The sequence below is a fragment of the Gymnoscopelus microlampas genome, assembly GCF_963454915.1.
Source record: "Gymnoscopelus microlampas genome assembly, chromosome: 11".
Classification (NCBI taxonomy): domain Eukaryota; kingdom Metazoa; phylum Chordata; class Actinopteri; order Myctophiformes; family Myctophidae; genus Gymnoscopelus; species Gymnoscopelus microlampas.
In genome coordinates, this window is record NC_139948.1 from 26,921,498 (window position 1) to 26,934,545 (window position 13,048).

Here is a 13,048-nt window from a genome sequence, read left to right on the forward strand (position 1 = left end):
GGAATTGCATGGCCATAATCTAGGAAAACGATTTTAAGTAAACATAATCTCAGACATTGTATATTATATGAAGAATTAAACAATGTATCTTTAATCAAAGCAGAGGCATTTCTGTATGCGTTTCTGAAACTAATGCAGATAAAATATGAAAAGGAACAGTGGTAAGTGTGCTTGCCAAAACGGTGACTGTGAGTCCATGTAGGGTTTAGAAAAACTGCACAAGAAAAATACATCCAATATGCTATCAGGAAATGTTGTCAGATGTTTTGCGCAATAATTCTTGTTTTTGTTCCAATACCCAGGAGGCATGGCCCTGTTGGCTGTGTATATCATATAACCCAGAGGGGCTGTGCTGGAATTGCTAGTTGGTTGTCAAAATAAACGTAATACATTTATGCTATTTCAAAGATGGACATCCTGCTGAGCTAAAAATACAATTTGCATGGTGTCTGTATTAATGTTTATATAGTACAGTAGCCAGACGAATCTGCTCAGATCAGCCTAGATTCACCACAACTAAACTGTAGGACACAGGGCTGATGTACAGCCTTGTACAAAGTCTACCATAAAACAACACACACACACACACACACACACACACACACACACACACACACACACACACACACACACACACACACACACACACACACACACACACACACACACACACACACACACACACACACACACACACACACACACACACCATACTGAGTCATACCATCCTCCTATCCTCCTATAATTCTACAAACCTCTATCCTTCTGTCTAAACCGCATTCCTACTGTCTGACCAGGTTTTTCTCCTCACTGCGTTCTGCAATTGATCTGAACTTGCACACAAGCAATGAGCATTACCATGTGCAGACACTTAGGAACGAAATTCCCAAATTCAAGCTGTTTATTAGTGTTTTTTTGGAAAATCTTTAACTCTACGGCCGGAGTTTTGCATGCGGCCACAGGGTCTGTTGTCACGGTTACGGTTCCCCCAGGCTATGGGATGTACTCTGTTAGCTCTTGGTGCTGCTAACAACGTTAGCGCCATGTTGTTTACTCATTGACATTGATACAATGGAGCAAAAAAAATCTGAATGGTGCTAATAGTTGCTACTACTACTTTGTTTAGGGATGTTCAGCAATACAAATGCTATGCATGTACACAGCGCATAACCCTAAGTCTGCAAATACTTTGAGTGTGCATATCTCCGGGTATGGACCAGTACTACATAAACACAAATAGAGATAGCGATAGAAAGAGAGAGTGAGAGAGAAAGAGAGAGTGGAGGTGCTCTGTGTTCATTTGAAGGTGGTCCTCTGAGGGTATTGTCAGCCTATAGCAATTCTAGTTTACGAATTGCTTCTCTGAACTCAAGTACAGAGAGTATTTATCCTCAACATCTCAAGGTCCCAGGAGTAATGTTCCCTCTTCTTCACCACCTCTCCTCATCTCTGTTTCTCTATTACATCATTTCACGGTTTGGGTCCAAAATCTCTCTTGCTGTTATAACCCTTTGTGCATGCTTTTCCTCACTAGCTGCCTCTTCTATCCATCTACTGTATCAATCAATCAATCAATCTGTCTGTCCTCTCTACCTGTCTTCTGTACTCGTAATATTGGTTTAATTTATTTTTCACTGCCACAAAATGTTTTCCTTCAATCCCTCCTCTGTTAAACTTGTCTTTCTGAGTCATCTTTCCCCTATTACCCATCCCTCACCTACCTCACCCTATATACCCCCCCTTCCTCTATCTCCCTCTCTCTATTCCCCCCTCTCTCTGTCTGTCTGTCTCTCTCCGTTGTCTCTGTCCGTTTCTCCTTCTCTTCCTTATGTCACTCTCTCTCTCCCCCTCTCTTCCTTCTTCTGTATTCAGAGTGGCAGCCAAAACCTGACACATTACACAAGCACACAGCTTAAATAAATGATTCTGAGCTTGACTGGTACTTAATCAAACAGTAACATCCTCCACACCTTACGCATACACATTAAACGAAACTACTTAAACAAGTATGTCCATAAGACACACACACGCGTGTGCGCACACACAAGCTTGTAGATCTGCTATGTTTGCTATTTGACATACAACGAAGAGAAACATTAGGGTTTAAGTGGCTAAGATCAGTTTATCATTGCTTTATTAACCACTTCAACCTTAACATTCCTATTCTGGGGGGAACATTTGGCGAAAATAGTAGACTATTTTTGGCGAAGAGATTTGGTGAGCAGCGGGGAAAAAGAGCAGACCAAGTACAAAGCCAACCCTGGTGAACTAAGTATACATTTTTACTAAGTATACTGTAGTGTGTAAGTGGGTAACAAGGAGCTTAATGAATGAGACGTGTAACGAGGGAATCAGACCTTCTTTGTATGGCAGAAGAGCTCTCACTCACATTCTTACTAGAGCAATGGTTCTAAAAGTAAGGTCCAAGGACCCTTAGGGTTCCTTGAGGGGGCTCCAAATGGACCCTTACAGGTCTGTAACTCTGAGAGTTATGGGAGTCCTTGAAATTAAAAAGTTTGAAAACCACTACACTAGTTACTCAAGGTCTGACTGCAGGTTAATACAGCAGTGGTCTTCAAGAGCCCCTGTTACTGCTGGTTTCCTGTCCTACCAGGAAGCAGGTAACTTGGATTGTATCCATTTCATTATAACTGTCCTATCAGTGTAGTCATAGAACTACTGCTGGTAGGATAGAAAACCAACAGCACTAAGACCATTGTTGTATAGTACAATATTGCCTACTTACACAGTACAGTTGGTCTTAATTATTAACTACCAATTAATTAAGATAACATAAGATAAACCTTTATTGAGCCCCGGAGGCTCAATAAAGTTTTTAATAAAATAAAATAAAATAAAATAAAATCATAAGTCTGTTACTCCTCATTATTAAACTATGCATATACACAGCAAATCCTTAATGTAAACATTTATTTTTAAGTACAATTACCCCCCCCCCCCCCGTGCACACTCACAATATAGAAACAAACCATCCAAAAACTTACAAATCTTACTTCCTCTGAGCTGACATCATGGTGGACCCTGTATCCGGTCCCGTTGTCACGGGGGTCATGACCTTTGCCCTGACCTTTGCCCTGGACCTGGTTGGTGTAGTAGTGGACGAAACGCGAGCGGCGGACCACCAGGTGAAGCAGGAAGCAGAGCATCTCCATGGCGATGGAGACCAGGAAGAAGATGAGAGTGTTCTTCCTTTCATCTTTGATCAGCAGCTTGGTGAAGATGCGAGACAGAGAGATGATCACCCCCGCCGTGCCTGAGAGAGAGACATCACAAACACTTTCCTTATTTATTCATTTGTATTTCAATTATTCAAAATAATGGATAATCAAATGGAGAAATGAGGGAGAGAAACTAAAAAAGGGAGAGAACAGAAATCTGTTCCATTTAAGGATGTGAGGAGGGAGGGAGGGCAGAGCAGAGAGAGAGATTGACAATGAAATATTAGCAACAGGGTCTAAGACAGTGTGTTAGGGGGGGGTTCTAAATGGACCCTTATTTGAAACCCACCAAAAAAGCATCTGCATCTGCTTTATTGCACACGCAGGTTTGTGCACGATTGTTCTTGCCTAACCTCGGCACAGCGACCAGCGGGATGTCTGGTCAATGTATTTCAAAAAATAAGAACGGCCAATTAGAACGGCTACATCCATTACCATGGAACGGAAGAAAATCAGCTTCTGTGCGCGCCGCTTATGCGCTTGCACGCCTGGTGGGTTTCAAGGCGTTACAGGTCTTAGGAATTATAATAAGTTTGAGAACCACTGATCTAAGAAGACAATCTGAGAGAGAGAGAGAGAGAGAGAGAGAGAGAGAGAGAGAGAGAGAGAGAGAGAGAGAGAGAGAGAGAGAGAGAGAGAGAGAGAGAGAGAGAGAGAGAGAGAGAGAGAGAGAGAGAGAGAGAGAGAGAGAGAGAGAGAGAGAGACAGACAGACAGACAGACAGACAGACAGACAGACAGACAGACAGACAGACAGACAGACAGACAGACAGACAGACAGACAGACAGACAGACAGACAGACAGACAGACAGACAGACAGACAGACAGACAGGAAGTGAATGGGGACCACTCACCCACTCAACTATACAAACAAGCATCCACAAAGTAAATGTCCCTGCTCAAGAGAGAGAACGCGCGTGTGTGTGTGTGTGTGTGTGTGTGTGTGTGTGTGTGTGTGTGTGTGTGTGTGTGTGTGTGTGTGTGTGTGTGTGTGTGTGTGTGTGTGTGTGTGTGTGTGTGTGTGTGTGTGTGTGTGTGTGTGTGTGTGTGTGTGTGCGCGTGTGCGTGTGTGTGTTTCTCAGTACTTACTCTCTCCAGTCATCACCCCCTGTGTGTAGCGCTTGGGCAGCATCCCCATGTAACCATAGAAACTGGACTGCTGCACTGGGAATGAAACGAGGATGTTCTTATCAGTGCAAACAGTGGAGTGAGAGAGTCAACACATTAATGACACGATGATTAACACACCTACTGTAGCTCATTGAACACTCCAAACACAAGAAATAATGGAAAAACCTAGCGCTACGTGTCAGTAGAGTTGGGTATGGCTATGTGTTATATTCCTACCAATACCACAGTGGGGGAATTCAGTTGTTGCAAATCTTGCGGGTTAGATATTTTCGGTGCAGGAGTGCAAGGGAGTATACATAATAAGTGTTACAAATTGAGTGGTGAAATTGAAATATTATTTAGTCAACTTTATCAACTAAACAATCCAAGATGATTCAGTCGTAAAATGCCTTCTAACATTTTAAAATAATAATATTTTAGATCATATATCGTCACTATCGGTTAGAAACCTTGTATCTCCAAGTTTCAAAATGTTATGTTTTTTTCAAAAATGTATGCCCTAATCACCATACAACAGTGTCACACAAAAGTAGTGAATAGCAGATCTACAAACACGCGAGGCATTGTGTGTGCTTGTAGATCAACAACACGTTGTGCGTTTGTGATTACCTGTACATCCAAAGGCCACCACTCCCACTGAGATGAGGTTGAAGATGTAGGCCTGTCTGATGGTGAACTTCTCCAACCACACATCAAACACACTGATGAAGACCAGAGGACCCAACGCAAAGATATAACCTGAAGGACAGAGAGCAGTTGATAGTACTGGGGGTCCTTGGGTGGGGGGGGTTCCAGGCGGTCCCCAGCTCAATTAGTTCATATACGGTAGCTTCAAAATTAGTTTAACAACTTTAGCCCCATATACACTGGTTATTCATCTTGAAGTTATTTGAAAAATGTGGAATGGTTTTGAAACACTGTGCCGGTGCTGGTTTGTTCATCAAGCTCCAGTACCTCCAGTACCTCTGAGTATACTTGTGGCACATAATGAATTGAAAACTTTTAAAACGTTTTCTCTCAGGGGAACCCACATTATAATGACCCCACTTATTTGTTGTGTGCTTCCAGTGTAATTTAGGTATTTCAGTATTTGCTTGCAGGGGACTTTAAAAGGGCTTTAGATACAAGTTTTTCGCTGTTCTAGCAACTCCTACAGGTTTGTCAATGGCGCTTATGAGCAGGGGTGTTGACCTGTGAGGTCAACGTGTTTAGGGTGTTCCTAAACATGTGCTGTGCCCTCCCAGTAGTAAGGCTCCTCAAGGTGAAAAGAAGTGGCAGGCGTTTCCATGTGTCTCGGAGGAGGCATGTGGTTTCAATATCACCCTTGGACCTACCAGTTCAAAGATCGAAGATCAACCAAAGATAAGATTACATGAGTCTGTGGGGAAATCAGGGAACTGGCATAACGACTAAATTGGGAGAAAAAGCCAGGTGAAATTAGCAAACAAAAAAAGATTAAAATAAAGGAAAAAAAGAAAAAACTATGTATGATATGTCTTCTTATTTGTCAAAGGTCACAATAATTCAAATATACAGTAGTTGAAAGGAAGCCAATTAGGTGAACTACAAGCACACTCCAGACGAGCGTGGGTAAAGGTTAAAATGTCTTTAATGTCATCATGGCATATACCGTTTTCCACCCGCGTGGGTCTTCCACCAGAGTGTGGCTAAAAGCCCTGTAGGTTAAAGTCCAGTCGCCGTTCTTGGGTGGTTTTATTGTTTTTAAAACTTGTATATGCCCTGAGACATTAAAGGCATTTTAACCTTTATCTATCCTTGTCCACAGTGTGCTTGGAGTTCGCCGAATTGGCTTCCTTTCATATATGGATTGTTATTGACTTCATGAGCACCTCTTAACCACCTGCACTGGAGTTGTCACCGTATGAACTCTAACCGAGAGCACTCAAGTTGTCCTTGTTCCTCAATTCAAATATAGTGTCCATTCATGCACCAGAATTTCCACAGTATATGTATAGGGTATACTAAATACTAAAACAATCCCTGCCAAATGGGATGAATATATGTTTTGAAGAGGTGCTGGTGCTGGTCAATAATAAAGAATAACGTTATAAGACTCTGTCCTTTGAATAACAATAAATAACAAATGATAAGAAAGTATCAGGACAGCAGCTTGTTCCCTTCAATAATGTATTGGTACCAACAAGGGTACATGAGGTATACCTCCAAAATAATTACTGGAGGGACCAATAAATTATTGAAGGGAACAAGCTGCCGTCCTGAACCTTTTATCTTTTTTTGTAATGTATTAGGACAATAAAGTACAACATACATTTAATATGTATTAATCTTTCCTCAAATAGCAAATGGCAGACAAATAAACAACAGAGAACATCAAAGGGGAGAAACATTTGTACGCCATGGAAAACAGTCCCTTGTGGTCTCATAAACCTTGCCAGAAACCCTGGTTTTAATCACTGCAAGACTGAAACTACAAGGAAGAATTATTGCAAAGTGTATTATTCACTTGTCATTTTGTTCTGCATCGTCTACCCCCGTAGCACTAGACTAGAGTGAGTCCCCGGGGGCCCTTTCAGAAAATGAATGGTATAAAATTAGCATACTGAAGGAAATTTAATCAGCATGAGACCATGTTTTTATATTAGGGTGTCCTCCGCAATATGTCTTCAGTTTTTTGGGAGTATCTCAGACAAAGAATTGACTCTCTGCACAGAATGTTAATTTAACGACAAAGAAGTGTACACATGGAACAGAAAATACATTTTCAGGTGGGATTCCAATTGTATTATCAATCAGGAGACAGAACCATACAAAGCTAATTTATCAGCTTAAATGTTCTAGTGTTCCAGTTCCAAATGTGTCTGTTCATTTATTAATTTTTCCATCAACTCCAATTTCACTTGTTTATGGTGAATTCTGTAAGACCTCTCTCTCCTGATTGAATAAAATTAGTATCCGGACCTGAAGATTTATTTTCTGTTCACTAAAGAGCTGGAGAGATGGGAGGCCCCTGTTACCGAACAAACACTATAGCAATGATTACTATCAGAATATGAAGCTATTTAACTTACACCAGCTGCTCTCAACCTTTTCTGGATCAGAGCCCACTTGAAAATCTCAAAGGCGTTCCTGGCCCACCCATCTGACCACTATCGGCTGCCATGTTATGTGGTCAGTTGGCCCCACTGGTTGAGAACCACTGACTTACAACCCCTTTAACAGAGGATTTTACTGTGTGGGGTTGCTATGTGGTGATATTTGACAGAGGTTGATGTGACACTCACCCACTGTGATTCTGGTGTGGAGGCTGAGTCTCTCCACCAGCACGTTGTTGACGATGACGGCCACCAGAGCCACCAGGATGTACGTCAGACTCATGTCAAACACGATGGACGTACCTGCAAGTACACACGCCATAGTGATGCAGAGCTGCAGGTTCAAGGGTGTTTACTGTGACATACTGTACACAACTACACAAATATAAATGATTGGCTTAGGAATGAGACAAAAAATATCCATGAATTCAAGTCTCCATGGGGTGACTAATCGATAGAATAGAAGTCATTTTGGGGGTGAACTATCCCTTTAAGTCTCCTCGACAGTGCAGATACCTACAGTAAGTGTGTGTGTGTGTGTGTGTGTGTATGTGTGTATGTGTGTATGTGTGTGTGTGTGTGTGTGTGTGTGTGTGTGTGTGTGTGTGTGTGTGTGTGTGTGTGTGCGCGCGCGCGTGCGTGCGTGCTGAGTGTTCAACATTGTGCGTATGTATATATTGTGTGCACTTGCGTGCGTGCACACAATTTATGTCCATACTGTACGTGTCGTGCGTGCGCCAGTGCATGTACATTATATGTGTGTGTAAATCTGAGTACCTTTAAGTTTGTTTGCGTGTATGTATGCATGTGTGCAGCAGGCTACATACCCGTCTTCTCTAGCAGCTTTACAAACGATACACTATGAAATGTAAGTTTCTTCCTGGCCAAGCAACTGGCATATGTCTTCACAGTATCATCAGTGTTCATTTATCCAAGTCTAAAGGTCATTACACACCAGGAGCGACGCAAATAAATGATACTTAAATGTGTTGCCTTTTATTTTGATGCCTCCATTCATACAGGTTGATGATTGTATTCGTGCTGAAATGTCGACCTCGTTTCGAAAATGTATTACGTCGCTTCATTGCCTCGTTATAATCTGTGTGCTGTGTGCATGTACTGTACTCATAACACAAACAGCAGTTTACATTTATGCGAATTAATCGCACGAAATTTGGTTACATTTGTACCCTGTCAGAGTTAAATCAACCTTAATACTATACGTCTACCGGGATGTGCGTTTTGGTTCTTTTAGTTCGTTGGTTCTCAAAATGGGGGGTACTAGGGCTTCCCAGCTAAATTAGTTCATATAGTGTCACAATCATTTTAACCACTTTAACCATATTTTATACTTTGGCTATTTAAAAATAGCAGATATACAAGCTCATATCGTGCCGTGCTATGAGCTTGTAGATCTGCTATTTTTGAAAAATCTTGGAAATTTCTGCAAATCTTTGAATATATACTGTATATGTTTTTAAAGCAAACATTTTAACTCAAATCTTTGCTTCTGGAGGTCCCTGGCACAACATATTTTTGAGATGGGGGGGTCCTTGACATGAAAAAGTTTGAGAAGCACTGTTTTAGTTTCTACCTTCAAACTTGTGGTGTAGGTAGTCCACATCAGTGATGAAGCTGTTGTAGGGAAGCAGGAAACCCACTCCAGCCAACAGCATCGCAAAGTAGATGCCATGGTAACGGTCGTCAGGGATCGGCTCTTCAAAGGCTGAGCAGGAAGGAATGACGACAGGAAGGAGAAAGGGGAACGAAAGGGAGAGAGGGGTAGACAGAGGTTAGTGAAGAAAAGGGGTAATACTTGAACCCTAGCATCTATAATTAACAACTCTCTGACCACTTAACCTGGATCAGGTAAGTACAACATCGACTGTAATGTAATAGTAGAGATGAAGAAAATGCAAACATATTCTGTAGCTGAATTTGGCAGCTTTCTGAAAAAAGGAACTGATGTGCATTGCTCAGTATTTAGAAATGTTAGTTACATCTTCAAACTGTTAACTCAAGTTAATAAGATTTTTTATTTTTAATGCTAGGATTGTTTTTGTCTTGCCCCGGGAAGAATAATCGTCTGTGTCCCAAGAATATTGAATGCAAGTTAGAGTTTTTTTACCAATCACTTTGCTTATACAAGGTTATGTGGAGGAGTTGGCCTTAGCTCTCAAAGTTGCTGTGTTCCGCTCCGCTCAGCCCATGGTGATTGCGATTGGATACGTCTCCAAATTACGTGGCTACGTCACAGTGACGTTGATTCTATGGGTTGCACTCAGACTAGATCAAGAAAACCAAGGAAGATAAATTAAGGAAAGGTGTTGAGAACCGGGCCCAAGCCACCAATGTGACCCCTAGACCACCAGCTCCTGCGAGGCCCCAACCACAGACACCTGTCAGGCCCCAGCCACAGGCACCTGCCATGTCAGCCTCCAAGAAGAAAAGAAAGAAGAAGAAGTACAACCGTGCTACCAGGGCACCTGCTGCTGCTGCTGCCTGGCCCGAAGGCGGCGAGAGGTGGAACAATTGGAATCCACCTTACAACGCTGTCCCTACAACAGGGGGTGGGGGGGGACCACCGCCGTACCCCCACCCTTATGCACCGAGGGAACCCCAACAAGGACCCTACCCCAGCCCCGATCCTACACCAGGATTCTACGGGGCACCCCCCAGCCAATACCAACCCGCTCCAAGAAGCCAACATGGTGGCACATATTATTAGCGATCATTATAACATGCACAACTAATGCTTTGCTTTGTAGAGACACAGCTGTGAAATGTTGTTTGCTTAAAATGCTTCACACACACTCTCACACAATGCTGCCTGTGTAAGCTGATAGCGGGCCAGTCTGCCAAGGTCACGCTCTGTCTGCCTGGCGGAGGTGAGACGTGACAGGAAGTAATCACGTGCTTCGAGGGTTGGAAGTTGGACTGGGAGGGAAGGGTGAGATGATGCCATGTAATGACAGTGTTCTGCCACAGGGGTTGATATACTTAACCCCCGATCGCCCAGGGATGGGCTCTCTTCTTCCTGGACTTTGCATCTAGAGATTTCTGTATTGCATATATTCAGCTAGCAGCCACCCCCGGTGGCCTCTTCTCTTTTCTATATTTGACTCTTTATATTTGTAACTCACTTCTTTAATAAATCTTTTTATTGAACTTTATTTTTGCGTGACGAGTGCCTCCCCACTGCTTCATTAGCCAAGAAAGATATCCGGGTTTTTTGTCCTTTTCCTGTATTCTTGTGGTAAGATTGGTAACACATATTATTACATTAATATAGGAGCCAGCCTGTGTTTGAGAGTTCCTCTCTAGCCGACACAGGTTGGGGCAGGCCCCCCTCCACGGCCTAGAGTTTCACTCCCACGATATCTTCCCAGTGAAGAAATCTATCTGCTGTTAATTACTGAGAAAAGGTGGTTGGTGACAAGTTTATCTCTCAACGAGTGGCCCTCGCTTATTCTCTCATAAAAGCGGAGAAAAGAGCGCTGCTAACGAGAGACGACTTGGAACTAGCTGCTCGGTGATGACGCAGAGACAAGGGTGAAATTAGGTTTGTTATAGTGAATGTTGAAACACACACAGATACAACAACAGTTGTGTCCCGTGACTGCTGGTCAAAGACGCCAAGGCAATAGTATTGGTCTCCGATCACTGAGTGTTATTATAATCTATTTTTAGATTTATGCCTGAGTTTTGAGCAACGCAGTCTAGTCGTTGTCGGAAGCCACTTGTAATCTACCGAGAATAGATCCTTGAGGTTGAACTCCAGAGACAAGAGTTTATCCATTCTAGATATAAGCGATAAGTAGGAGTAAGGTTAAAATTCCAGTAACCGGAGAGGAACTAGCACACCTCGAAGGGGTTCTGGTGGGGGGGTCTGGGTCTAGTTGGCTCAGGGTCTGATTCCCTTTACATGGCGTCCCTGGGTGGACACGAGACCACCGTTATCTAGGAGTTACAAGCCGTATATCAGAACTCAGGAAGTATAGCTATTATTACTCTAATTTGTGAGCCTAGAGCTAACTTGTACCGGAGGCTGTATCCGCTAGCGTATCCCTCCTAACAGGGTGAAACAGAGGCTGGACTGATCAACCGGCGGCCACAGGTGGTAAAAACATCTCTGTGAAGGACCAACATAATTGCTCAAAAGCCACGAGCTAAGAGTTAGAGGTAATATTACTTGTGCGACAGCTTAGAAAAATCCAACCTTGCTAGAAGGATATGGCAGCCTCAAGCCCCACTCCCACAGAGGGAACGGGTAATGAGGATTATTCTTTCTCACCTGACGAGGAAGAAGGAGACGATCACAGTGATCCTCTCCACGCCTATCCTGCCTTGCCACATATTACTGATGCATTTAGATATATGGGCTTAAGGCAAAATGATGAAGCAGGCCTCCCACCGGCCTACAATGAAGCCTTCTCTAGTGAAGGACAAGCCACAGGCCATCAAGCCTCGGCGCCTTCCGCTCAAGCAGATCTTGAGTGGGATACAGACATTCAATGGCCTCGCAGTGATATGCCAAGGCCAGTAGGGACTGACGGGACCCCGCTACGGACCCTGTTAATACCTACAAGACCTCACTACAGTACTACCGCAACAATGACCCGCGTTATGTTCCATCAATTAAGATTGGACCAATTCAGGGTCACAGAACCGGCTGTACTAGTGAATCCTGCCAACCGCCGCCTATCAAATGGTGCCGGAATGGCATTAGCTATAGCACATGCTGCAGGAGAGGCATATCAAAATGAATGTCATGCCTCTGTGGCAACGAATGGAGGGATCTTAAAAGATGGGGACATAGTAGTCACCGGAGCCCATGCTCTGGAGGAACAAAATTACCAGGCAATCGCTAATATTGCTCTGGTTGACTGTGCCCCCAATGCACCCTCCAAAGTCAGGGAACGGGCACTGATGGGGTATTATCTCACACTGCTCAATGGTGCCAACTATAATGGTTGGACAAGATTAGTCATGACACTTTTTGGATGTGGTGAATATCACTACGGACAAGAACTGTCAATCTGGTGCTTACTAGAAGCGCTAGAACAAGCAATTGGTAACCTAAGGATTGACGTACTAGTACCCGACCGGGTTATGTGCGACACCCTTAGGGAAATCCAACGTGGCGCTACCAGCTCACCAGCTCGTACCCCACTGTCCCCCCAAGCTCAAGTCGTTGCAGAGCTTAGCGAAGCTCTAGAGGGACTAGCTGGGAGGGAGAATACCCCTTGTCGCCAAAACCCACCACCCCGAGGGGATTGGGTTATGGTGAATGCGAGAGGTACTGACAGCGCACAGGCAAACTCCCACGGGCCCAGCCAAGCAGGGCCACCAGGTGGGAGACTCGCTTATGGGGCTCTTACAGACCCTGTGACCAGGCCTCGGGCACGGAAGCATACACCCTCGACACATGAGCGTGATCAGGGAAATGCAACCGTGCCACAATGGCAGGGGATTAACCCCCAAAGAGAAGAGAGACGTGCCCTCCCAGTAGGAGACATGTCCAGGTTTACTCAACTTGCTCCACCACAGCATGAGAGTACACCTGCAAACCACCAGAGGCCAGGGCCGTTAAACGCCCCCGCT

General features: G+C 43.8%; 1 protein-coding gene across 1 annotated transcript in view; it reads right to left on the reverse strand.

Annotated features, from left to right (window-relative positions):
- The window catches only part of slc29a4a (solute carrier family 29 member 4a), a gene marked incomplete at its 3' end in the record, with an annotated part of 40,035 nt that overhangs the window by 6,466 nt on the left and 20,521 nt on the right, over nucleotides 1–13,048 (reverse strand). The window contains exons 4-8 of the mRNA XM_084070690.1: nucleotides 9,039–9,170; nucleotides 7,634–7,747; nucleotides 4,980–5,108; nucleotides 4,329–4,403; nucleotides 3,015–3,274 (exon numbers count right to left, since the gene is read on the reverse strand). Of these exons, the coding sequence (XP_083926816.1) occupies nucleotides 3,015–3,274; nucleotides 4,329–4,403; nucleotides 4,980–5,108; nucleotides 7,634–7,747; nucleotides 9,039–9,170 (710 nt within the window). The remainder of the gene's footprint in view (nucleotides 1–3,014; nucleotides 3,275–4,328; nucleotides 4,404–4,979; nucleotides 5,109–7,633; nucleotides 7,748–9,038; nucleotides 9,171–13,048) is intronic.